General features: G+C 34.5%; 3 protein-coding genes across 3 annotated transcripts; all 3 read left to right on the forward strand.

The window, feature by feature from the left end:
• LOC144549436 (uncharacterized) lies at window positions 1–26537 on the forward strand. Its single transcript, XM_078298172.1, has 3 exons — window positions 1–169; window positions 22590–23456; window positions 25739–26537. The coding sequence occupies exons 1-3, from the start codon at window positions 47–49 to the stop codon at window positions 26360–26362; spliced, it is 1614 nt and encodes a 537-aa protein (XP_078154298.1). The 5' UTR covers window positions 1–46; the 3' UTR covers window positions 26363–26537.
• On the forward strand, window positions 4401–11780 carry LOC144549437 (uncharacterized). Its single transcript, XM_078298173.1, has 9 exons — window positions 4401–4747; window positions 5306–6029; window positions 9951–10098; window positions 10173–10317; window positions 10416–10751; window positions 10861–10968; window positions 11053–11191; window positions 11273–11475; window positions 11557–11780. The coding sequence occupies exons 3-9, from the start codon at window positions 9953–9955 to the stop codon at window positions 11692–11694; spliced, it is 1215 nt and encodes a 404-aa protein (XP_078154299.1). The 5' UTR covers window positions 4401–4747; window positions 5306–6029; window positions 9951–9952; the 3' UTR covers window positions 11695–11780.
• On the forward strand, window positions 7284–9843 carry LOC144549627 (uncharacterized). The gene is made up of 3 exons (XM_078298400.1): window positions 7284–8551; window positions 8642–8956; window positions 9035–9843. Exons 1-3 carry the CDS (start codon window positions 7299–7301, stop codon window positions 9834–9836), a joined length of 2370 nt encoding a protein of 789 aa, XP_078154526.1. The 5' UTR covers window positions 7284–7298; the 3' UTR covers window positions 9837–9843.

Genomic DNA, 26537 nt, shown 5'->3' on the forward strand with positions numbered 1-26537 from the left:
TAATTGCCTCATTCCATCCTCCCAAAACATTATATCTAAAAGCGAAATGGCCTCCAAATTACGCCCAGTTATGCCAGTTGATCTTTTCATGGCAGCAATAGAAGGCAACAACAATCTATTAATACCACGTCTCGAACTACAGCATGAAGAACCAACGGATCAAATTCAGGTAATTAATATTTCTCAAACTATTTCTTGTTATATGGTGTTTGCAACAGTGGCGAAGGTAACATTGTACAGGGTAAGCAAATGCTTATATCTAGAAATTTCTTGTTTTTTTGAATCTGGTTATAATTCCGACTTGCCTATCTCTGGCGACTACCCGAGTCGGAACGGAATTGGCCGGAGATGAGTCAATTTTTTTTTGAGTTTTCCCGGTTGGACGAATTTTCTACATAAAACGGACAAAATTGAAGTTGAATCGAAATAATCAACCAAGTTTTCACTTAATCTCTTGCTTCTAGAGAAAAATTACACCGTTTTGGTAGTTCAATTGAACCAATTTTGGATTTTTCATAGTTAATCGAAAAGGTTTTGGAAAGAAATTAGATGTGCCCATGCAAGTTATCAAGTAGACAAAGATGGCCTATGTTGTACAAAATATTACTTGATTCTTTGTTTGACTAAGAACATTTCCCAAACGAATTTTAATTAGCAAAGAATTTTTAATTAGCAATGGAAAAAAAATATGAATCGATTTGTACAAGTAAAATAATTTAGTATCACTGAAATATTTTATATTCATATTGAATTAGTGCAAAATTCAAATTTTTCTCAAAATATCTCTAGTAATATCATAAACCGTTTATTTTTTATTTTTATTCAAAATAAACAAAGCATCATGACATAAACTAATTATTTTTTATTTAAAATAATCTAAGAATCATGTCATAAATTATTTATAATTTTCAGTTTGGGCCTTATAATAAAAGCCTATGTAGCATAATGTTTGCTAAGCTCTAATGGACTACTATAACGGTTCTAGCTGAAATAACGCACTTTTATCCCATAGCTTAACGTTAAGGTCTGAAAACACTATATATATAGCGTGCTATTTAGAACACTGTTCCTTACTAATGCGTATGCATGTTCAAATATCATTATTGTCAAATTTGTTATGTCTAAATTTATGATGCCAGCAATGGAAGTTTTCATTTTATGATACTCATGCAGTTTGTCTATTGGGTACTTTCATCTTGCTTTTTCATAACACAACCATGTATACGTTTTAAATTAAAGCTTCTAAATATTTTTTTCTATTCAATTTACACATATAACATATCTATAAATTAGATGTAATTAAAAAGCTACAATTGTTTTTTCTTAAGATTAATAGCTTTAAATATCTTCTAACAATTATCTTACAAATAAATTAGGTGTACATTGAAAGCTGTCGTTATGATCCGATGTGGCTGTACATATGTCTTGTACAGCTGACTTTCTCACAGTATTTTGGGATTTTAGAGGAGTTATTCTTAGAACTTTTGGTGAATGAGAAACTTTTCGAAAAGAGTACAATGGGTTGATTGTTGTTTTTAATATAGTGATAAATGGTTTTAATGCTCCTAAGCTGAGTAATTCTCATGTGGATTAGCTTTTTAATTGGAATGTTCCCCCACTTAATTAATTATGAGAGCAATAGATCATAGATGAGTCCTTAATTAGCTCCACTATCCTGTTTTCTCAATCTAAGAAGACGTTATATTTCAAATATGTTCAATTTCGATGCTTTAATGAAATTTTACAATGTTTTTTAATCAGGTGAGAGTAGAGGCCACTCATTTTTCTCCTGAACAAATAAAGACTGAACTCAAAAGTGCAACGGGTTTTGGAGACACAGTTCTCCACCTACTTGTTACTCACGGGCACAACTTGCTCGCTTTGAAGCTTTTCCAAAGAGATAGGTCCTTGTTGCATGCACAGAACAAGATGTCAGAGACTCCCATGCACTGTGCTGCGATGGTTGGAAATGGGGAGTTCATGTGCAAACTCAATGAACTTGATCCTGTTAGTTTGAAGGATGCTATCAAAGAAATAGATGAAAATGGAGATACACCCTTTCACGTTGCAGCCAAACATGGTCATGTGCATGTCATCCGGAAGCTCATGGAGTGGGATCCAAAAATAGCACAGAGGGTCAACAACGAAATGCTATGTCCATTACACATAGCTATAATGAAGAATTATACAACGATGGCAAATGAAATATTAAAAGTTGACCCTACTCTGGCATGCATTCCATTTTCAGATAGAATGTTTCCGGTTCATGTATCTGCACGAATGGGCAACATTGAGCTGGTAAAACATTTCATAAAAGAGTACCCTAATTATGCTACATTGTTGGATCGACGTGGAAGAAATCTTTTGCATATTGCTGCTGAAAAGAACCAAACAAATATTTTTACGGATTTATTTAAAGACACCAATATGAGACAAATGATAAAACAAATGAATAATGCAACGGATAATGAAGGAAATACACCGTTGCACATTGCAGCAATGAAGGGACACAAGTCAATCATGAAAGCTATTTGGAAAAAGAAGATGGGTATCGATGCCCAAAAAATCCGAAACAATGAAGGATTAACACCATTCGAACTTTCCGTGAGGCAAGGGAAAACTAGTGAGGTATGCTTAATTAAATTAACAAACACTTTGTAAAATTATTTCTTGATAAAATTAGTTAACTAGCTAGTGCGTTTCTTGATAAAATTAGTTAACTACCGTCGAGTGGTCAAAATTAGAAGGTTTATAAAATAATTTCAATACATTCGTTATTTGAGATCAATCTAACAGGTTTTAGAATTGAGTTCACCAAGTGGTTTGGTGAACTTAAGAACACCCTAGTTCTACTCTCTCTCTCTCTCTCTACACACACAGACACACACATGTACATACACATGTGTGTGTCTGTGTGTGTAGAGAGAGAGAGAGTTGGGCTACGGTACATGTTTCGTGAAGTAAAGCGAGTTTTTTACTTCACATTTATATTTTCAATTTGAAAATTCAAAACATTGATCTGAATAGTTTATGTTGATCTCCAGATTAAAATTACTATTTTTTTTGCTAATTGTACAAGTCGTTTTGATCAGAATTCCAAGGAAAAGGAAGTCGCTAGGCAATTTTTCTTAATTTTAATTTGACATACCGTGTGCTATATGTATAGCGGATATGATTTTAATTAAATATAGACTTCTACATCTAAAACAAACATTAAATTAAAAGAAGACATGTTATTTGAGTGGAGGGCTCATATTAAATCCGAATTTTGATCAATCAATCATAGCCATTGGCGGATAGGATACCCAACGTGCACTACAACAAAATGGTTTTTCAGCGACCGGTATCAGCGACCGGTGCTGACGCCGGTCGCAGAAAGTCCCCCCGCCCGGAAAAAAAAAAGAAAAACTAAAACCAATGGCGAGGATAACTTTCAGCGACAGTATCAGCGACCGGCGCCCTCGCCGGTCGCTGAAAATTTTTTTCTGCGAAAATTTCGCCCCAAAACCCATTCGCGCCAGAGCCGTCGTCTTCGTCTCCATTTCTTCACCAGACCCAAAAACCCTAGCCTTGCGCCAGAGCCGTCGTCTCCGTCGAAACTACCGGTTCTCTCCTATATCCTCTTCTTCTCATCGACCAATTTAACCCCTCTTCTCTCGTCTTGATCTTCTCATCAACTAACTGTCCTCTTCTTTCTGAAAAATAGGTGAACCAGTAGAGGGAAGGAGAGCAGCCTCCGGCTTCGGCTCCGAGCGCATCGCCTCGCGTTTTCTCGCCCTCGAGGCTGCCACGTGGCGTTTTGAGGTTTGTTTAATTTCACTAGATTTGCTGTCTTTTATTAAGATGTAGCATCCCATTTACGATTTATCCGGTTGGTGGATGAAATTGCTGGGCTATCTATTATATTCGTTTTGGGAAATCGATGAACTCTGGTTAACATATCAATTTTTCTCTTCATTTGTGGTTTTAGCCTCTCTGCGTAATCACAGTTGAACATAACCAGGGATGGTTTTTGTTGATTTTATCAATTTCCTTTAGAGCTGTGCATTTAAAAGCACCTAAAACAGTGCCGAATCTCCACCAAGTCCACCAATCAGCTTCTCAATCCTAAGAAGCATACCTAAAACAGTGACGAAGTATTTACATACCTTGGAAATTGTCATCATTCATATATTTCTGCAATCAATGAAAAATTTAACAATAAATATAGAAGAGTTAGAATCAATAAGTATATAGTTTGGAAAGAAGATAAAAATACAGCAAGTAAATTAATAAAAAAGAAAATGTACCGAAATCTGGGCCATTAGATCTGATTCATCACTATCCAGAATTTCAGTTTTTGGAACTACACCTGCAATAAAATAATTATCTACTATGCATTTTTCTGGTGTCAATGATTTTTCTGGTTTTTTTTTTTTTTTCCAAGTCCTCGAATTGAGAAGCACATCTTCACCTGTAAAATCTGCATTAGTATTTCAGTAAGGGTTTGAATAGGCTTTTCTGTTACTTCAATGGGTATGGTTGTTTCTGTTAAATAAAGTTATATAAGCAAGTACCTCAGTTGTGTGGGGGTACTAACTTTGAACGAGAAATGCAAATCAGAAAATCTCATAATTATAATCTTTTTGTTTATATTCGATCGTTTTCAATTGTCTTGGCATAGGCTGTGGCAATTGCAGTTGGGATTGCCAGTGTTGCTGTCGGTATTGGAATCCCCATCTTTTATGAAACTCAGATCGATAGTGCAGTAAGTAAATTTTTTTTTATTTTAACATTTATTAAGATTTGTTCTAAACAATTTGAAATCATTGTTGGGCACTATTTAAACAATTTGAAATCATTGTTGGGCACTAAACAATTAAGCACGATATATTCAATATATCATGCGTAATTTTCTCATATTGTTGATTTTATCAATTTGTGCTCACATTTTATGATGGATGGATGACTCTTAAGGAAAAATTTTCTAGGCAATAATTCATAGGCTTCATGTTTATTATAATTGCTTCTATTATATATTATGGAACACTAGACAAATAGTCTATTAGTTTAGTGCTGATATATAAAAAAAAATTAGGATATAGCTAGTATATTAAAATGTCAAAACTCAAAAGTTTCAAGTTTCAAGAATAGAAATATGATGAGACTTCTCTTTTAATAATTATTAAAAAACTGCAAATTAAGCATGATATAATGAGCTTCTTTATAGCATGATATAACGATTAAATTCTTTATGGTCTCTCTTATGTTATCCAACAATTTTAGTAATCAATTGTACTAATAATATATATTAAATTCTTTATAGCATGTTGAATTAAAAGGTGCAAAAGAAAAAAGGCTCAAAGAGAGGTACGGGGAAGAAGCAGAATAATTGCTTGTAGTCAGGCAAGTTTTCTCCCTCTTAATGAAATGGTATTTAATTATATTATTAATTGTGTAGTACAATTCGTTAGTTATTAGTATAGTACTGTTTTATGATCCAACAAAACCGGAACATTTAGTATGCCTTTTAGGCTCATACCCGTTCAAAATTAATCCAATAGGGATTAATTTTGAATAGTCCCCGTTTTGGGACTGCTCTTTGAATGCTTTGTCTCATTTAGGATGTGAAGAACTGTTTGTGGATCTAGTATTTAAGAAAGATTCGGTATCATTTTCCCTTGTTGTTCCTACGAGTACGTATTGAAACATGTCCAAAATGATGTGTTTCTAACGCGTACTCGGGGAACTAAGGGGAAATGCTGCCGAATTTTTTCTTAAATACTAAATCCACAAACAGTTCTTTACTATTGAGACATAGCATTCAAAGAGTGGGATAGGATTGTACACCGGCCCTTCGTAAGCCCCAAAAGACTAACAACTTTGGACCTGTTTATATTTAATGTCATTATTTCATTGAAGTGTCAGAATATAAAGAAATCATAACGTCAAGTTCAGTTTTGACCTCGTGTGCATTTAATTTTATGTAGACCTAATTAAGGCAAGGCAAGTCAAGGCAAGGCAAGCGAAGCGTCCTCTCTCTCTATCTGGTACGTATGTTTAAATTCATAGTTTATGTAGTGTAGAAGCCGCTTGTATGGCTGTATACAAGTCCTGTTGCATGGATGATGCAACAATTGATTGTGATTTCTTCCATGACTTGCTTTAGAGGGTCCGTTATCAATTGATGATATCTGGAGGGTCTAAAGTATAGATCTGGACTTCTTTTTTTGTTTGAGTCTTAAAGTATATATACAATGTCTTAATTATAAATGTGTATGTCATGATTAGGAGAAATGGAGGGTGATCGTAGTTGGATGTACGGTCCTCGTTACGTGAATAAGCGAATGAATCCCACATTTGTTAAGGGTGTTGAGGGTTTTTTTGAATATGCATTTAGTATTCAAGAAAATATTACTAGTGGTAATCGCATTAGGTGTCCATGTGCCAAGTGTGGGTGTACCCGATGGTTGGATAAAGAAACTATCGGAAAACACCTGATGAAATCTGGATTCCGACCTTTCTACACCAATTGGTTCATGCATGGTGAGGCATACAGCCAACCCGAACAGAGCCAACCCGAACCGAGCCAACCCGAACAGAGCCAACTCGAGGTGGAGTCGCCAAATGCTATGGTGGACATGCTTCTTGATGCTGCAGGTTCGTCTTTCGAATGGACTGCGGACGAGCCCCCGAATCAACAAGCTCAAGAGTTTTATAACATGATGAAAGCGGCAGACGAACCGCTATGGGATGGTTGTGACAAGGAACATACTGTCCTTGCATGTGTTACTGAACTTCTCAGCATTAAAGCCGACTGCGGCATAACCAAGGAGGGATTCAATCGCATCATATCGGCCGTGAAGAAGTGGCTTCCGAAAGAGAATAGGTTGCCTCCAAATCAATATCAATGCAAGAAATTGGTGAAAGGGTTGGGATTAAGCCACGTGAAGATCCATGCTTGTCCGAATGATTGCATGTTATATTACGGTGATGATAACATTTCTAAAGAGAAGTGTGATGTTTGTGGACATAATCGTTTCAAACCCGGCAACCGTGAAAACACCACGAAACGTTTGCCGTACAAAGAAGTGCGGTATCTTCCAATCGGTCCGAGGTTGCTAAGACTCTTTTTAACTTCTACTACCGCTGAACAAATGCGTTGGCATAAAGAAGGAAAGCGGGAAAAGGAAGGAGTCATGGTTCATCCTGCTGATGCTGAATCATGGAAAGAGTTCAATCGTCTGAATTCAGATTTTGCAGCAGACCCCAGAAATGTCCGTCTTGGGTTATGTTCAGATGGTTTCTCTCCTTTCAATATGGGAGGTCGGTCTTACAGCAATTGGCCAGTATTTCTAGTCGTTTATAACCTTCCTCCCGCTCTGGTGATGCGTGACAGCAACATATTCTTGTCTCTATTGATACCAGGGCCCAATAGTCCTACTAGAAGCATAGACATCTACCTGCAGCCTCTCGTGGATGAGCTGAACAATCTGTGGAAGGATGGAGTGCTAGCATACGATAAGTTCAAGAAACAAAATTTTACCATGAGAGCTGCCCTAATGGGAACTATTAGTGATTATCCGGCCTTAAGCATGCTCTCAGGATGGTCGACGAAGGGAAAGCTAGGTTGCCATGTATGCATGGAAGACACAAAGGCTTTCCAACTTAAGGAGGGAGGGAAGATCTCATTTTTTGATGATCACAGAAGGATGCTGCCCCCTGATCATGAATTTCGATTTGAAAAAGATGCATTTAAGAAGAACACAATCGAGACTGATGGTCCTCCGCGACGCTTGAGCGGACAAGAATTGTTCGATCGGGTTTCTTTGTTGCAGCAAGTCACATTTGGCACCAAAAATAAGAAGAACATTCCTGGTTTTGGTGAAACGCATAATTGGAAAAAGAGAAGTATATTTTGGGAGTTGCCATACTGGAAAGATCATCTGGTACGACACCACATAGATGTTATGCATCTAGAAATGAATTTCTTTAAAAATATATTATTCACGTTATTCGATGTTAAAGGAAAGACAAAAGATAACGCAAAGGCTCGTCTCGATATGGCACAACTATGTAGTCGTCCACACTTAGAGCTTGCAACCAACGATAAGGGTAATTATGTAAAACCACACGCAACCTACTGCTTAGACAAAAAACAGAGACGTGAAGTTTGTGAATGGGTGAAGAACTTAAAGTTTCCCGATGGGTATGCCTCTAATCTGTCGAATATCGTGGATGTTGATTATGGTTCATTCAGTGGGATGAAAAGTCATGACTGTCATGTTTTTATGGAACGGTTGTTACCTACAGCATTTCGAGATTTTCTTCCTAATCCAATATGGGAGGCATTAACAGAGGTTAGTAACTTTTTTAGAGACATATGTGCCAAGGAATTGGACCCTGTTCATATTGAGAAGCTTGAAAAGGATATTATTGTTACAATGTGCAAGCTAGAGAAAATATTTCCGCCGGGTTTCTTTGACTCAATGGAACATCTAATTACACACATCGCTTACGAAGCACGAGTTTGTGGTCCCGTCTCATTTCGTTGGATGTATACATTTGAAAGGTTGAAATTCAATTCTTTGGAGTATATTTATTTCAATGTTAAATAACATTTCATGAGATGTATTTCTATTCTCATTACATGATATTGTAGATGCATAGGGCGTCTGAAGAGAAAGGTGGCTAATAAGGCACGTGTCGAGGGCTCAATTGTGGAGGTATACATAGCTGAAGAGATGACCAATTTTATGTCTTTATATTTTGAAGATGAGGTAGTTACACGGTTGAATCGTCCAGAGCGATACGACGACGGCGGATTTGTCGAAAATGACGCACGGCTTCCTGTTATGAGCTATCCTGGACGTGCAATGGGTTCAATTCCCGTTAGAGATCTTACGGAGGAAGAGTTAAATGCGGCACACTATTATATCATGACTAATTGTCGCACTGAATTGGACCCTTTCATTGAGTGAGAATCTTTACATATTCTAATTTTTATGACTTTATTTGCATTGTTCGTCCTGTGACTAAATTCGGCATATTGCAGACAATTCGATGCTGAAATTAGAGAAAAAAGACCAACAATAAGCGCATCAGGTCTCGATAGAATCCGTTCGAAAGAGTTTAGTATGTGGATGCGTAAATCGGCGCTCAGTGGTAAGATTGCAGATTCAAGGATTGTTGAAATTGCACGTGGGCCAGTCACACGACGAGTTCAACGGTACAACATGTACGATGTGAACGGTTTTCGGTTTCACACTGAGTCATATGGGAAAAACAGAAAAACAACAAATTACGGTGTTTGTGTTGAAGGAGAGAATTGGGAAGGCTCATCAAGGGACTATTTCGGCATACTTGAAGAAATTATTCGGTTGGAATATAGTGGCGTGAACAACAAAGTGTTCTTGTTCAAGTGTCGTTGGTTCGACACACATAGGGGGTTACGGGTAGATAAGGAGCATGGATTAGTGGAGATAAATCATACAAGGCTTCTTCAAAAGGACGAGCATTTTGTGTTTCCCTGTCAAGCAAAGCAAGTTTATTACCTGCCTTACGCATCATCAAAGCGAGAGAGACAAGACTGGTGGGTTACCATTAAGACAAAAGGAAAAAGAAAACCACTTATTTTATTTGATGAAGATGCGGCTGTGGAAAACAACCCACATTTGACCGAGTTCTTTCAGGAAGATGGTCCACCAACCGATTTTGTAGTGCGTGCTGCATATGAACTGAATGACCCAAGTTTCTTCGTTGATGGGGCTGTTCCTGAGATTGTAGAAGAACAAGAATTACAAGGAAATAATAAAAAAGATAGTAGCAAAAAAAGAAAAAAGAAAAAAAGAACGTAAATTGGAACATTAGGTTAATATCTTTCTCTTTAAGTTGCAGCAATTTTTATATTTACTTGTATTTTTTCAATTCGCTTGAGTGAAACTAATTGATTTTTATCATTTCAATTCTAGATATGGCACCAAGTAGAAAAGGAAAGGGAAAGGCACCGGCGGAAAACGAAGGAGAGTCAAGTTCGAAAAATGTTCGCGGTCGAAATGCATACAAAGCGCCGCCTTCAGATCTGAGTTTGCGACCAGTGCTTCGGTTGGCGGGTTTCAAGTAATGTTCAATTTTTTGGTATGTTGTAATTATGCTTTAATTGTAGTGATTGTAATAATTATTTTTATTTGCAGGACTTTTGATGCAGGGCACTCGGAGAAGACGAAGGATGTTGCAAAAATTATTTCGCAGGAAGTACGAAATAATTATCCTGGCCCGTACTACAGATACAATGATTTCCCTCAGAATACTAAGGATATTATCGAGGCGGAGTTTTTGGTAACTAAAATTTTCTGAAACAAAACCTCTAATAATTACTTATTTCTTTTTTTTTTCAAAGCTAACATATGATATTAATTATCTACTATGCATTGCAGAAGCACTATCAGTTTGCACCTGATGTAGATGAGCGTGAGGCATGGTCTACATTTAAAAAGATAGCTAATGCACGGCTGAAGGATATGCTGAATAAGTGCAAGGGGGCAGCAACCAAACAGTATGGAGATTCAATGGTTGAGTGGAAGGAGCGTGGGGCTGCTCCTCGCCCCTACTGCGAATGGATCACGCCGGCATACTGGCCCGGACTCGTTGATCATTGGTGCAGCGACGATTTTACCAGTAGGAGCAAGCGGAATGCAGAAAATAGGGCCAATGCCGAAGGTTCAGGTGCCACGACGGGCTCTGTGAACATGCTTGTTCACAAACAGCGCTTCGTAAGTTGCTTTTTTATTAAATTTATTTATTTTAAGCACGAATTGAATCTAATCGATCTAACCTTGATAATCTTTTTTTAAATGAAATGATTTTTCAAATTCTTAATAGGAGCAAACACAAGGACGCGAACCCAGATGGTCGGATGAGTTGTTTCAGCCTACTCATACGAGAAAGGAAACGGGGGAATACATTAATGTCAAGGCTAAAAACGCACAGGTAATAATACTTTTGAATATTTAGATTACACCAATTGGTTCCAGTTGTACATAACATTATTGTTATATTTTAAAAAATTTGCAGCTAAAATATGAGAAAGCTATGACGGAGAAGTATGGAGCGGATAGAGGCGCATGGCCCGCATACGACGCCGACCTCTGGTACTCTACGGGCATTGATGATCAGAATGTCCACGGCGACAACTATGGTCTCGGTGCTTTAGGTAAAATAAACATTCTTTGAAATTTGAAATTTATTTTAGTTTTGTCATTTTGTACTAATTGTCTTACTTTTAATGTTCCAGGCAAGACGAGAGGCATGTTTCGCTCCGGAGGGTCTAGCGGTTCTCAATCGCATTCTTCACAGTCATATTCCTCTATGCCGCCAAGTCAGCGTCTCTCAGAAGAAGATATCGACAGGATATCTTCTCGGATACTTCGTCAGATGGAGGCTCAGATCGAGGCTCGGGTGGATGCTCGGTTGGAGGCTCGGTTGAGAGCTACTCAGGTATAAAATTCGATAAGTATGTTTTAATTGTGAACCGTAAACTATTCCTAATTATTTAACTACTTTCTTACAACCTCATAGGCCGGAGGTTCAGGCTCACAGCCAGGAGGTTCGGGCTCACACCAGGCCTCGCCGCCCGTTCCTCAGGATGACGAGGATGACGACGACACTGATGACGAGGAGCATTGGTCGGATGTTGGCGGTGATGGTACTGCTTAGGTTTTTTTATATATTTATGACTTGTCATATGATATTGTTTATGTTACTGGCACAGTTATGTACTCGATATTTATGTTTATGGTGTTGATGGGACAGTTTGGCATTTATACTTACTGTTTATGTTTGATGAGATGATATACTATTTTCAGATCTTTATGTTTATATTTGTTTGTATGCTTGTGTTGTATGTTGAGTGTGTATCGATATTTATTTTTGTTTGTATGTTGTATGTTGGTACGTGTGATACCAATTATTAAATGGTGCAAATGTAAATAATAACAAAAACCCTAAAAACCTGATAAATAAGTATCAGCGACCGGAATAGACTATCAGCGACCGTTATTTACGGTCTCTGATAACGTTACATGACGTCAGCAAAAAACAACAGCGAGGAAAAACCTTTGGTCGCAGAAAAAGTTTCAGCGACCGGATGACGTCATTCAGCGACCGGCGACGTCATCGGAAGAGTATCTGCGACGAGGCTTTCAGCGACCGGGCTTTCAGCGACCGGTTTTGACTTTCTGAGACCGGAATTATTATCAGCGACCGGCGTCACAACTTTCAGCGACCGGAATTCCGGTCGCTGAAAGTAGGTTCTGTTGTAGTGGTGGTTAATAATGAAATGGATATATATATGACGAGGGATCCACTTACGACATTTGAAAGTTACATCATCTTACAACAATTTGGTTTTGCAATTTACAAAGTCTAAATAATCGATCCAAACCGTTAAACATGATATTTATATTAAAATTTGTCTGAAGATCAAAATTTTCATTTTTTTTACTATTTATTAAGTATTTTACAAAACTGTTATTTTTAGACAATTTTGAACCATTAAGAAACATTAGTTTTGTAAATAGTAAATAGTAAAAATATGTGGACCAATTTCTAAAGTGTAAAAAATATTCAAAAAAAATGTAAAATTTAATCTCGAAGCACATTTTAATATGTGTGTGTGTACCTATATATATGTATGTATGTATGTATGTATGTATGTATGTATGTATGTACGTATGTGTCTAGATGTATACGTGTGTATACATACATATATATGTATGTACATATGTACACACACACGGGCGGATCCAAAGAGGGCCAAAGGTAGGCACTTGCCTATATACCCATTGATTATGAAATTTTTTGGAGATATACTAGCATTATATGTTAGTGCCTACCCCTAAACAATGTTAGTGCCTACTCCTGGTCTAGAAGAAAAAAAGAAACACGGTCCAGTTGAGATTTGCACCATGAACGAGGAAAAATCAGGAGAAAAGGGAAGAAGTTGGAGGAAAATGAAGAAGAATACGTTGTTTGTTCATAAAAAGAAAGAAGACAAAAGAAAAGAGAAGAATATGACATGTGGGACCAACATTTACAATTTAATTTAATGGACCAACTTTTGATTTTTATATCGGGTGATATCTAATTTAATGTTTATTTTAAGTGTTGTGTTTCAATTTTGATCTAGGTGCACAAGTCCTTCGGGCTCAACAATCTAGAGGCACATTGCATTGGAATTAGTTTTTATTCATTTAATATAAAATTTTGTAGTTTAATTTTAATTCTATATTATTTATATTAGTAAATATTCGAGTCTTGCCCTTTGTATTATTAAATTAAAATTATATAAAACATTTCTTATTTTTCTAAAACAAAACATTTTTTTTTTGAAAAGTTTGAGACAATCAATCAATACAAGGGAACAACCACAGGGCACTACCTCAGAGAATAGACCAATTTGTTGAGTGTAATAATTTGTCTTAACATTATTTTTGACAAATTTTTTTTTTTACCAATTTTTTATTTTTTTAGTTCAAAACAAGCTTCTCCAAATCATGTATGTAATATCTTGTGTGTTTAAAAGAAAAAATATATAACTTATTTTAAATTATGGAATTTTAAATAAATTTCAACATAAATAATCACGTTATGTTTTTAAAACTAAAGATAAATAATTGTCTATTTTTTATGCTAGTTTCGTATAGATAACTATTTTTTCATGTATAAATTTCAAATTTGGAAATGTGTGCATTTTGTACCTACCCCTGACTGAAATTCTGGATCCGCCCCTTCACACACACACACACACACATATATATGGAGCGAAGTTAGGGTGCGATGTAATCACCAACAGGGGTTGGTGAGTACAACTCCAAAAGTTTATCGGGTTTGGTTTAAACGACAAACTTAAACTGTTGAAATCCATCTACTCCATTAGTGATGCATGTACATGCAAAATTTTAGAAGTTTAAAATTCATTTAGTACAAGATCAAGTTGTCAAAAGAAATGGACTCAGAAATTCTAACGGTAAAGGCATTTTAAAAGAAAAATGTGAGGGCAACTTTGTAATTTTGTGTCATTTATTTTGAGGATATTAAAAAAGCAGATATCAGTTGCGTAAAAGTGCGAATTGTTAATTTTTTAATTATTGACTGTAATAAATTAATTAAGATGTGACATGCTTCTAATCCATGTTCATTAGAACTGTTGGTACTTGTAAATGAATGCTCTGTTTTGGTTAATATATAATATTATGACAGACATTTTTGTTGTCTCTTACAGTATATTGATGATGATGCCATTGAAAGCTACCGGTCTTTTGTTGGTCCTAGGTTTAGTCTACACTGGTTTGACAATGTAATGGAACCAGCACCCGTAAATAAATGGGAGCAAATTCAAGTTATCGGACTGGGCTCCGTACTTATTACAACTGTAACATTTGCTGCCGCTATTACAATCCCAGGAGGTTATAACCAAGACAACGGTACACCAGTTCTAGGGAAGAAATATATGTTTCAGGCATTTATTGTAGCAAACACCTTTGCATTCATACAAGGATTTGCAAGTTTAATGGCGCTTCTTTGGGGAAATAAAGGCCTTCACGCTCGCCTTAATTTTGCAGAAGTATCTTTTCTATTGGCAGCGAGTAGTATGGTTGTGGCATTTGGATTGGGGATGTATGTGACGCTTGCTTCAATTTGCTATCCTATCGCTGTTCTAGTCCTTGTTATCACTTTGTTTACAGCGTCTCCTCTCGGGATAGCTTGTAGTACAGTCTATGGACCACTAATTCTTGAGCACTGCATTATTTCTAGCCTAAAACTTAAAGAACGTGGGGACATTTTTATGTTCTTTATTGTACTTGCATTATTTATATTTCCTTTCCTGTTCATTTTCTGCCTAGCCTTAGCGTAGTTCATTTTCCCACTAGTGGAAAAACAGAAATCAGGATCGGCATATTAGGATCGGCTGTATGAACCAACCGATACTAATACCTATTTGGATCGGTTTTATCAATAAAACCGATACTAAAAGCTAATGAAAGCACAGCACATGAACTAATTGGATCGGTTCCTAACTAAGAACCGATCCAGATAGTATCAGCATCGGTTGTTTATAAACAACCGATGCTGATACTACTTTTTTTTTTTTTTTTTTTTTTTTTTGCAGAACTAACTTTGAAAAAAAAAAAAAAGTATCAGCATCGGTTGTTTATAAACAACAGATGCTGATTTTTTTTTTTTTTTTTTTTTTTTTGCAAAACCAATTTTGAAAAAAAAAAAATAGTATCAGCATCGGTTGTTTATAAACAACCGATGCTGATACTATTTTTTTTTTTTTTTTTTTTGCAGAACTAACTTTGAAAAAAAAAATAGTATCAGCATCGGTTGTTTATAAACAACCGATGCTAATGATAACTCCCTATAAAACCTGCTTAGGGTTCTTCTTATTTTCATTTCGCGCCTCTCATTTTCAACTTAGCGTCTCTCTCTGTCTCCGTATCTCCCTCTCAAAATCCTCAGTACTCTTTGTCAGCGAGAAGGCAGGGAGAAGACGCCGCAGAGTCGCCGTTTATGGCGCCTGACGGTGGTGGTCGGTGCAGTGTCAGCGATTCTCTTGGCGACAGCTATCAGTTCTAGAAGCTTCCCGATGCTTTGGATATCGAGCAACAGCTGTAAATGCCCCGTGGGTGAAAGTGTGAAACCTTCTTTTCCAGATTAAGTACGAATTTTGTGAAGTAATGCACGAATTAACAACAATTCATCTAAATTTTTCATGCTTATTTTCTGAAATAGGATGCAAGGAATTATTCTGGTATGGTGGAGGATTGCTGTTGCGATTATGAGACCGTCAATCATATAAATAAGGAAGTCTTGGATGGAGTTCTTCAAGAACTTGTTAAATCTCCATTTTTCAGATATTTCAAGGTGATATACCATACCACTTACATTTGGTAACTTATCAGTTTAGATGTACTGGTACAAATTGGTTTCAGCTTTACTCTCCATTTATAAAGAAAATTGGAGGTTCTGCAAAAAAAAAAAAAAAAAAAAATAGTATCAGCATCGGTTGTTTATAAACAACCGATGCTGATACTACTTTTTTTTTCAAAATTGGTTCTGCAAAAAAAAAAAAAAAAAAAAAAAAGTATCAGCATCGGTTGTTTATAAACAACCGATGCTGATACTATTTTTTTTTTTCAAAATTGGTTCTGCAAAAAAAAAAAAAAAAAAAAAAAAAAGGTATCAGCATCGGTTCTTTATAAACAACCGATGCTGATACTATTTTTTTTTTTTTTTCAGAACCATCTTTGAAAAAATATAGTATCAGGATCGGTTGTTTAAACAACCGATGCAGATTATTGAATTATCAGTATCGCCTTCATCAGGATCGGTTGTATTCCGATACTAATATGCGTATATAACCGATGCTGATTCCATATTTTCCACTGGTGTCCATTTCCATTCTCTATTCACGCCGGGCTCATCATTCATTTTTTTTTTAATTTCTTTATGTTGTTTTATTTATGACATATTATGGAACATTTGTACTACTTATTTCGTTTAATTAGATTTTCTCATAATTGATGTATCTTTTTTTTTCTTTTTTAGTGAATATTTCCCTGTAGAGCCGGGTTTTTTATAGAAGCTTTTGTTATTTTACATTGGAAAATGAATTGTCTTTCTAGATAACAGTTATCCTCAATATGTATGGGCTCCATTCTCGTGCTAGGGCCGGATGTTAGGATCTGTATCCTCCCAGGTACCTGACTCAACACAATTGAAATGGACGGCTCAGATTTAATTTCAGTTGGTGGGTGAACGGATGGCAGTAGGGGGTGGTATTATTTGTGCTTTGAGATGCGTGCCAAGACATTTTCGGACCGTTCAATTCAATTATGCAAACTCAGGTAACCTGGGGGGATACAAATTCCGGATGTTAACGGGCCTAGACTACCGTAGATAATTTCGGGGTTTTGAAGTTATAGGTGTCTACGTGGCCTATATATGTTACTCGGCAATCATGAGCATAGTGACAAATAAATAGTTCAAGTTTGGTTTGACAGAGTCAAAAGTTTTTGATTCATATATAATTTGAAAATGTTTCGAATACAACAAGTAGAATATTTTTTTTTAAAAAAAATCCTGTTTTGTTTTTAAAATAAAAAATTCTTGTTTATCTCGCGAATAATTCATGATTTGCGTTTTATTCTCTACTTATCTCACAAGTAAGCGTGTCTTTAAATTTTTTGGGTACCAAAAATAATGTGAAGTACTAACAATCAAAAATTAAAAAACAAACATATTTTTTTTTTAGAAGTTGGAGAAACCTTGACAATCATTGTATAAATAGTTTCGATCAATTCAATTAATTTTGAAAATTTACGGACTCTTTTAATATTAGTTCAATCATAAACAAATGATCTGAATCAAAAATCAAATTGTGTGAATTACTTTTGAGTATGTGATTCTCTGCTCTTTGATGGAATGTGTCCAGATTCTCTAAAATAACTCTAATATGAGTTTGAATTTAGATTATCCAATCAAAATTTGAACTAATTTTGCCAGACTTGTAATTTGTAAGACTATTTAATATTCGAGTCAAATTTTATTGGACGGTCCCAATTGAAAGTCAAAGTATACAATTTTGAGTCCGAATTCCAATCTTTTGCCCCTCAAGTAGGGGTGTCAACGGGTACGATACGGGTCGGGTGGAGACATTTTCATACCCGTACCCGTTATGATAACGAAAAAAAATCTTTACCCTTACCCGTATTTTCGAATACGGTACGGGTCGGGTAAACGGATAAAAAAGTGCCATTAACATTTCAATTTGTGTTTTCGATAAAATAATTTTTAAAATAAGAAAAAATAATAATGAATACAACTAATTTGTATTATGAAAATTTAATAAAATACAAAAAATTTATTGTATCATGTATCATCTTCATACAAATATATATTTATATATGTAATTTTATTTTTTTAAAATTATCTTATACTAAAACGGGTAAGATAACGAAAAAAAATAATTACCCTTACCCGTACCCGATTAGCTAACGGAATAAAAATCTTACCTTTACCCGTGTTTTCGGATACGATACGGGTCGGGTAAACGGGTAAAAGGGTGCCATTGACACCCCTACCCTCAAGGAAACATATTCTCTCATATACTGTAAAAGATTCTCTTTAATTTACGGTTTGAAATTAACTTTCAGTCACTTTGAGATACGGACTAGCATAGGGCAGTATTATTGGGCTTTGAGATTCGTGCCAAGTTAAAAAGAATGGTACAAATCCACTAATTTTAAAAAGATTCCCTATTACAGTACCGGAAAGGATGTGAATTCCATGCTCGGACCCGGTGGTTTGTGTGCGCTATGTTAGTGAATTGCTAGGCAATTAATGTTAGTAACATTGATTGCTGAGGCCTGAGGCTGTGTGCTTTCATCTTTTATATTGATAGCACATTAGTTTTATACATTTGTACTTGTAATTTTTTTAATGGGCCGCTATTTAAAAGTTATTTACAAGAACACAGGTCCTACTATTTAAATTACAACATTATTTAGAAATTAATCACTCTAGCATGCTAATCCTAAATATTAGCCTACCCCAGCCCTGCTTATTGATAGCCATTGTGTCGCCTCCAGCTTTGCCTCCTGAGCTAGATGTTCTACTCAGCTTAATTTTTGGAATAATGATGAAAGAGAGAATTGAAAAAAAGAAAGAAAAAGACTTTTCAATTCAAGCAGAATTTTTGGAATAATGATCATACATCAGCTTAATGGCATCTTGTCGATTAGTCATGTCTCTACTCAATTATATATGTCCACATATATTTTCATCCCAATTGCAATCACTCTACATCACTATTTTGCAGTAAATATTTTAACAGAGCAGTTTTTACTTCATGAAACACTTGGCCAAAATTGCTCTGTGAAATCTTCCCAGTTCCCACTGACAGAGTATTAAAATAGGCCTTCTTTCTTGCTACTGCATAAGTAGCAAAGTAACAAAAAGCGAAGGGACTAGAGATCAAAGAAAGTGGCAGCTATCCACATCATAGGCCTTTCTTCCTTGCTACTTGTTCAGCATGAGACCAAATATAAGATAAAGGAAATATAAAGTATGTGGTCATGATCGAGTGTTTCATTTGACTGTTGCTTTCTAAGTCAATAAAAAAATCAGAACCATGCAAATCGAAAGAAACTTTTTTGTGTGGGAATTAAAAACAGAATTCCGCTAGAGGTAAAGAAATTTCTGGAATTTTTGGAATGAGAGAACGAGATGTAAGCGTAAACGTGTCTTATTTACGTGAGAAAGGGATAACGGAGTCAGGGAAAATAAAGTAGAAAGACAGTTTTACCCTAAATAACTTAAACCTTATCTGATAAGGAGATTAAAGGTCAGATTTTAATTAAAATCAAGTACGGTACTATGGCCAAAATAACTTTGCTACACTGTAGAGTGTAGACAAACCCATCTTCTCCAACAATCTGTCCTCTTCCGCCAAAAAAGTGCAATTCAAGCTAAGCGTGATACTAATTGCCCCATTCCATCCTCCCAAAGCTTAAAGTAATAGATCAGAAAGCGAAATGGCCTCCGAATTACGCCTTGTTACCAGTTGATCTTTTCATGGCAGCAATAGAAGGCAACAGAGATGTATTAACACGACATCTCGGACTACAGCCTGAAATTCAGGTATTATTTCTTGTTATATAGTGTCTTTATTCTGTAACACTACTTAGGACCATTATTTTTAGCATACGAGTTAATTTTGCGTTGCGTATCTTGTAATAGACAAAGATAAATATTTTTTATATAAAAGCAACAAGGAATACATAGTGTCAACACATTGATCGATCTTTACTGAGATTAGTGTATGGAAAAGTTTGAACGGTTGGTATTGGGAATTGAAATAATAGGTTCCTGTAGGGTGCGTTTGGATGAAACAGAGAATAATTCGAAATAGCTCGCTATCATCAAATTCGAAATAGCCGCTAACACAACATTTCATAGGAATAGCGGAATAACAGTTAACCCGAGCTATTCCTTGTATTGAGAATAACGTTTTTTTCACCCAAATGTGAAATAGTGAGAATAGCTCGCTAGCAGTAGCAGCTATTCTTGTGTCATCCAAATAGAGAATAACAGCAAATTTATTTCCGTCAACCGGTACATATAAATTTGAAAAATATTCCAAATCATTATTATCATAGATGTAAATAGACCAGATAATACAATTCTAAAGTTCTAAAGACTTCGGAGTGTAATATATGCTTCTTTGTTTCATACAGTTCTCTTGTGGAGTTGTGGGACTAGAAGTATCCAGAATTCTGGCGATACTTTTTTGTTTTTTTCATAATATTTCAAAGAGCAAGATATTATATATAATTGCTTCAGATCTAACTTTCTTCAATGAATTACATTATTTATACAAATTACATTTTTATTTTCAAAAAACATTTTATATTACCAATATTGTTTTTAATTATCCGAATTATTTTCGTATCTATATTTGTATCCGTCCGACATCTAATATGGCTTTGTATTCGTTTAACATCCTATTCGTATCCATATTTTTAACCGTTACATTTTGTATCCGAAAAATTGTAACGGATAAAAATACGGTTTAACCATTATCCAATATGTATTTGACTGTTTAAATCCTTAGATATTGTTGTTCAAAATTATAAAAGGAAGACAATGTAGAAACTAATGAAGAATTATTAATAACAAATATTAAGTATTCTAAGATAAAAAAAACTTTAATATGACTTTATAAAATAATATGTATTAGATTTGTATTATACGTACATATACTTTTATAGTACAATAATAATAAATGTCAAACGAAATATTTTCAAAATTATTCTATCTTTCCTGCATACATACATGTATATGAAATTATTAATGGATGCATCCTTTACAACTTTGAACCAGTACATACTTTTTTGTTGTCTCACACAGCCCCGGCCGTAGCCTACAGCATTACCACTTTTTACCACAGATAAGTTTTGAGTAGAAGCATGTTAATCAATATTAAATATTTATTTGATCAAATGCTCCTCCTTATCCTTTTTGTTTACCCCTGGTTCATTATAGACCAAAAACCTTTTCTATTTTTACTTTATGGAGCACAATTCACCAAATCTATTTAACAAAAGTGGGATGTGGCCCCTTTTTAACATCAATATTACATCTAAGTCATCTAAATTTTCAAATATATCCCTATACTAATACTTATTAATTAAAAGTCCACTATTTTGTAATAACACATTATAATAATAATTGAAAATTAATATTTTTACAAAATACTAATTTCAACACTATCAACTCCTTATCAAGTTTCTAAATAACGATTATCGCGTCATCGCGGTTAGGTTAAAAACAAAACTACCGTGAATAACGTAGCTATAATGAAAACTATCCTACATAGTGTATTTTTTATAAAATATATATTATTAAATTCTACTAATTATCAACATTATGTAAAGTCTCACAGAGCAATAAGTAAAATTAAATTGATGAATAAATTGTAATATTCATATTGAACTAGTGCATAATCCAAATTTCTATTCAAAATACCCCTAGTAATATCATAAACTGTTTATTTTTTTATTTTTATTCAAAATAAGCTAAGCATCATAATATAAACTAATTATTTTTTTATTTAAAATAATCTAAGCATCATGTCATAAATTGTTTATAATTTTGAGTTTGTGCCTTTGAATAAAAGTATGTGTAGCATAGTGTGCGCTAAGCTATAATAGTCATAGCTAAAATAACGCACTTTTATTCCATAACTTAATGTTTAAGGTCTGAAAACACTATATCACCGTTATAGTGTCGCTATAGCATGCTATGTAGAACATTACTCCTTACTAATGCGTATGCATGTTCAAATATCATTATTGTCAAATTTGTTATGCCTAAATTTATGATGCCAGCAATGGAAGTTTTCATTTTATGATACTCATGAAGTTTGTCTATTGGGTACTTTAATCTTGCACAGCCACTCAAATTTCATAACACAACCATGTACACGTTCTAAATATATTAAAGCTTGTAAATATTTTTTATAGTCACTTTACACATATAACATATCTATAAATTAGATGTAATTGAAAAGCTACAATTGTTTTTCCTTAAGATTAATAGCTTTAAATTTTTACTAACAATCTTACTAATAAATTAGGTGTACATTGAAAGCTGTTGTTATGATGCGATGTGTCTGTGTCTTGTACAGCTGACTTTCTCACAGTATTTTGGGATTTTAGAGGAGTTATTAATTCTTAGAACTTTTGGTGAATGAGTACTTTTCGAAAAGAGTACAAACTGTACAATGGGTTGGTTGTTGTTTTAATATAGTGATAAATGGTTTTAATGCTCCTAATTAAGCTGAGTAATTGTCATGTGGATTAGCTTTGAGAGTATCGCTTTTTAATTGTAATGTTCCCCAACTTAATTAATTATGGGAGCAATAGATCATAGATGAGTCCTTAATTAGCTCCACTATCTTAATTGTTTTCTCAATCTAAGAAGACGTTATATTTCAAATATGTTCAATTTCGATGCTTTAATGAAATTTTACAATGTTTAATCAGGTGACAATAGAGGCCACTCATTCTTCTCCCCAACAAATAAATACCGAACTCCAAAGTGCAACGGGTTTTGGAGACACGGTTCTTCACCTACTTGTTACTTACGGACACAACGTGCTCGCTTTGAAGGTTTTCCAAAGAGATAGGTCCTTGTTGAATGCACAGAACAAGATTTCAGAAACTCCCCTGCACTGTGCTGCGAAGGTTGGAAATTGGGAGTTCATGAGAAACCTCATTGAACTTTATTCTGTTATTGCGGAAGATGCTATCAAAGAAATAGATAAAAATGGAGATACACCCTTTCACGTTGCAGCAAAACATGGTCATGTGCATGTCATCCGGAAGCTCATGGAGTGGGATCCAAAAATAGCACACAGGGTCAACAACGAAATGCTATGCCCATTATACATAGCTATAATGAAGAATTATACAAGGATGGTAAAAGAAATGTTAGAAGTTGACCCTACTCTGGCATACATTCCATTTTCAGATGGAATGTTTCCGGTTCATCTAGCTGCATGCATGGGCAACATTGAGCTGGTAATACATTTCATAAAACAGTACCCTAATTGTGCTAAATTGTTGGATCCACGTGGAAGAAATCTTTTTCATATTGCTGCAGAAAAGAACCAAGCAAAATTTTTTACGAATTTATTTGAAGACACCAATATGGGACGAATGATAAAACAAATGAATAATGCAACGGATAATGAAGGAAATGCATCATTGCACATTGCAGCAATGAAGGGACACGAGTCAATCATGAAAGCTATTTGGAAAAAGAGGATGTGTATCGATGCTGAAAAAATCCGAAACAATGAAGGGCTAACACCATTCGAACTTTCCACGAGGCAACTCAAAACTAATGAGGTATGCTTAAATTAACAAACACTTTATAAAATTATTTCTTGAAAAAATAGTTAACTAGCTAGTGTGTTTCTTGATAAAATTAGTTAACTAGTATAAAGTTGTCAAAATTAAAAGGTTTATAAATTAGTTTTAATGCATTCATTTTTCAGACGCCTTTTTACTATTTATTAAGTCACTTTGAAAATCACTGATCCAACAGTGCCTTTTGGTTTTAACATTGCCGTTGAATCAGCTATTTTCAAAGTGGCTTAATAAATAGCAAAAAAAATATCAAAAAATGTAAAATTTGGTCTCCAAGCACATATTAATATGGAGAACAAGATGAACGGTTCGGATCGGTTATTTGAACTTTGAAATCTCAAAAACTGACTCATTATAACTTAGGCTGAAATTATAACGTTATGATATTAGCTGGACTATATATATTTATATAGAGTAATGCTGGGGTGCTATGGATAGCATAGAGGCCTTTATGCTACGGCTCAATATTTAAGTTTTCAAAATCCAAACGGCCGATCCGAACCGTTCATCTTATTCTCCATATTAATATCTGCTTGGAGACCAAATTTTACATTTTTCTGAATTTTTTTACTATTTATTAAGTATTTTACAAAATTGTTGATCCAACGGTGGCTGCACAAAACAGTAAAACCGTTGGATTAGCGATTTTCAAAGTGGCTTAATAAATAGTAAAAAAATTCAGAAAATTATAAAATTTGGTCTCCAAGCAGATATTAATATGGAGAATAAGATGAACGGTTCGGATCGACCGTTTGGATTTTGAAAACTTGAATATTGAGTCGTAGCATAGAGGCCTCTATGCTATCCATAGCACCCCAGCATTACTCTATATATATATATATAGAGAGAGAGAGAGAGACACACACACACACACACACACACACACATATGACGAGGGATCTACTTACAACATTTGAAAGTTACAACATCTTACAACAATTTGGTTTTGCGATTTTCAAATTCCAAATCGTTAAACATGATCTTTATATTAAAATGTATTTGAAGATCAACTTTTTTTTTTTACTATTTATTAGGTATTTTACAAAACTGCTATTTTTAGATAATTCTCAACCATTAAGAAACAACAGTTTTGTAAATAGTAAATAGTAATAAAATGTGGACCACTTAATAAATAGTAAAAAATTCAAAAAAATATAAAATTTAATCTTGAAGCACATTTTAATATAGATATCATGTTGAACAGTTTGGATTGACTATTTGGACTTTAAAAATTGCAAAACCGAATTATTGTAAAATGTTGTAAGTTTCAATTGTTGTAAGTGGAACCTTCCTCTATGTATATAGACATACATACATACACATACACATACACATACACATACATATGAACTCTATATTAAAATATGCTTGGAGACCAAATCTTACATTTTTTGGAATTATTTTATTATTTATTAAGATGGTTAGAAAATCGTTAATTATATTAAAAATCTTTTGAATTATTGAAAATAACGATTTTCAAACCATCTTAATAAATAGTAAAAAATATTTCAAAAAATATATAATTCGGTCTCCAAGCACATTTTAATATAGATATCATGTAGAACAGTTTGGATCGAATGTTTGGACTTCAAAAATTGTAAGGTTGAATTGGTATGACCATGGCTCAGAAACTACCATTTTGATCATAGCTATTCACTGTGTGTGTGTGTGTGTGTGTGTCTATATGTATGTATGTATGTATGTATGTATGTATGTATGTATGTATTTATGTATGTATGTATGTGTGTGTGTGTCTAGATGTATACGTGTGTATACATACATATATATGTATATATGTACATATGTACACACACACTCATATATATGGAGCAAAGTTAATTAGGGTGTGATGTAGTCACCAAGAGGGATTGGTGAGTTGGGTTTAAACGACGAATTTTAATCGTTCAAATTCATCTACTTCATTAGTGATGCATGTATATACAAAATTTTGAAAGTTTCAAATTCATTTATTACAAGATTAAGTAGTCAAAAGAAATGGACTCAGGAATTCTAACGGTAAGGGCCTTTTAAAGAAAATGTGAGGGCAGCTTTGTAATTTTATATTATTTTGAGGATATTAAAAGAAAATCGGATATCAGTTGCGTAAGTGCGAATTGTTAAATTTTGCAACTATTGACTGTTATAAATTAATTAAGATGTGACATGCTTGTAATCATTGTTCATTAGAACTGTCAGTACTGGTAAATGAATGCTCTGTTGATTAATAATATTATAACAGACATTTTTTTTGTCTCCTACAGTATATTGCTGAAGAAATCGAATGGCACGTGGCTGTTAAAGGTCCTAGGTTTACTCAAGGATGGTTTGACGATGTAATGAATCCAGAATCCATAAATAATACATGGGAGATAACTCAAGTTCTCGAACTGGGCTCTGTACTTATTACAACTGTAACATTTGCTGCCGCTTTCACAATCCCGGGAGGTTATAACCAAAACAACGGTACACCAGTTCTAGGGAAGAAATATATGTTTCGGGCATTTATTTTAGCAAACACCTTTGCATTTATGCAGGGATTTGCAAATTTATTGGCACTTCTTTGGAGAACTGGAGCCAAATTTGGCTCTCGCATTCGTTTTGCAACAATATCTTTTATGTTGGCAACAAGTAGTATGGTTGTGGCATTTGGATTGGGAATGTATGTAACGCTTACTCCAATTTGCTATCCTATCGCTGTTCTAATCCTTGTTATCACTTTAATTACAGGGTCTCCTGTCGGAATACTTTGTAGTTTATTATTTGGACCAAAAATTCTGAGATCCATTCATTCTAGTCTAGAACCTAAACGTCGTTGGGGCTATTTTGACATTGTATTATTTACCATTCTTTTCCTGCTCATTTTCTGCCTGGCCTTATTAGCGTAGCTCATTTTCCATTTCCATTTTTATCCACGTCAGACTCATCATGTATTTTTTTTTCTTTATGTTGTTTTATTTATAACATATTATGAAACATTTGTACTACTTCGTTTAATTAGATTTTATCATAATTGATGTATCTTTTTTTTTAATCTTTTTTACTGAATTTTTCCCTGTACGA

Source organism: Carex rostrata, chromosome 35, assembly GCF_964058835.1.
Source record: "Carex rostrata chromosome 35, lpCarRost1.2, whole genome shotgun sequence".
Taxonomy (NCBI): domain Eukaryota; kingdom Viridiplantae; phylum Streptophyta; class Magnoliopsida; order Poales; family Cyperaceae; genus Carex; species Carex rostrata.

Coding starts and splice junctions, on each gene's coding strand:
- LOC144549436 (XM_078298172.1), top strand. CDS start 47: ATGGCCTCCAAATTACGCCCAGTTATGCCAGTTGATCTTTTCATGGCA. Junction 170..22,589: donor AACCAACGGATCAAATTCAG/GTAATTAATATT, acceptor ATGTTTAATCAG/GTGACAATAGAGGCCACTCA. Junction 23,457..25,738: donor GGCAACTCAAAACTAATGAG/GTATGCTTAAAT, acceptor TGTCTCCTACAG/TATATTGCTGAAGAAATCGA.
- LOC144549627 (XM_078298400.1), top strand. CDS start 7,299: ATGGGAGGTCGGTCTTACAGCAATTGGCCAGTATTTCTAGTCGTTTAT. Junction 8,552..8,641: donor TGGATGTATACATTTGAAAG/GTTGAAATTCAA, acceptor ATGATATTGTAG/ATGCATAGGGCGTCTGAAGA. Junction 8,957..9,034: donor GAATTGGACCCTTTCATTGA/GTGAGAATCTTT, acceptor GGCATATTGCAG/ACAATTCGATGCTGAAATTA.
- LOC144549437 (XM_078298173.1), top strand. CDS start 9,953: ATGGCACCAAGTAGAAAAGGAAAGGGAAAGGCACCGGCGGAAAACGAA. Junction 10,099..10,172: donor CTTCGGTTGGCGGGTTTCAA/GTAATGTTCAAT, acceptor TTTTATTTGCAG/GACTTTTGATGCAGGGCACT. Junction 10,752..10,860: donor TTGTTCACAAACAGCGCTTC/GTAAGTTGCTTT, acceptor AATTCTTAATAG/GAGCAAACACAAGGACGCGA.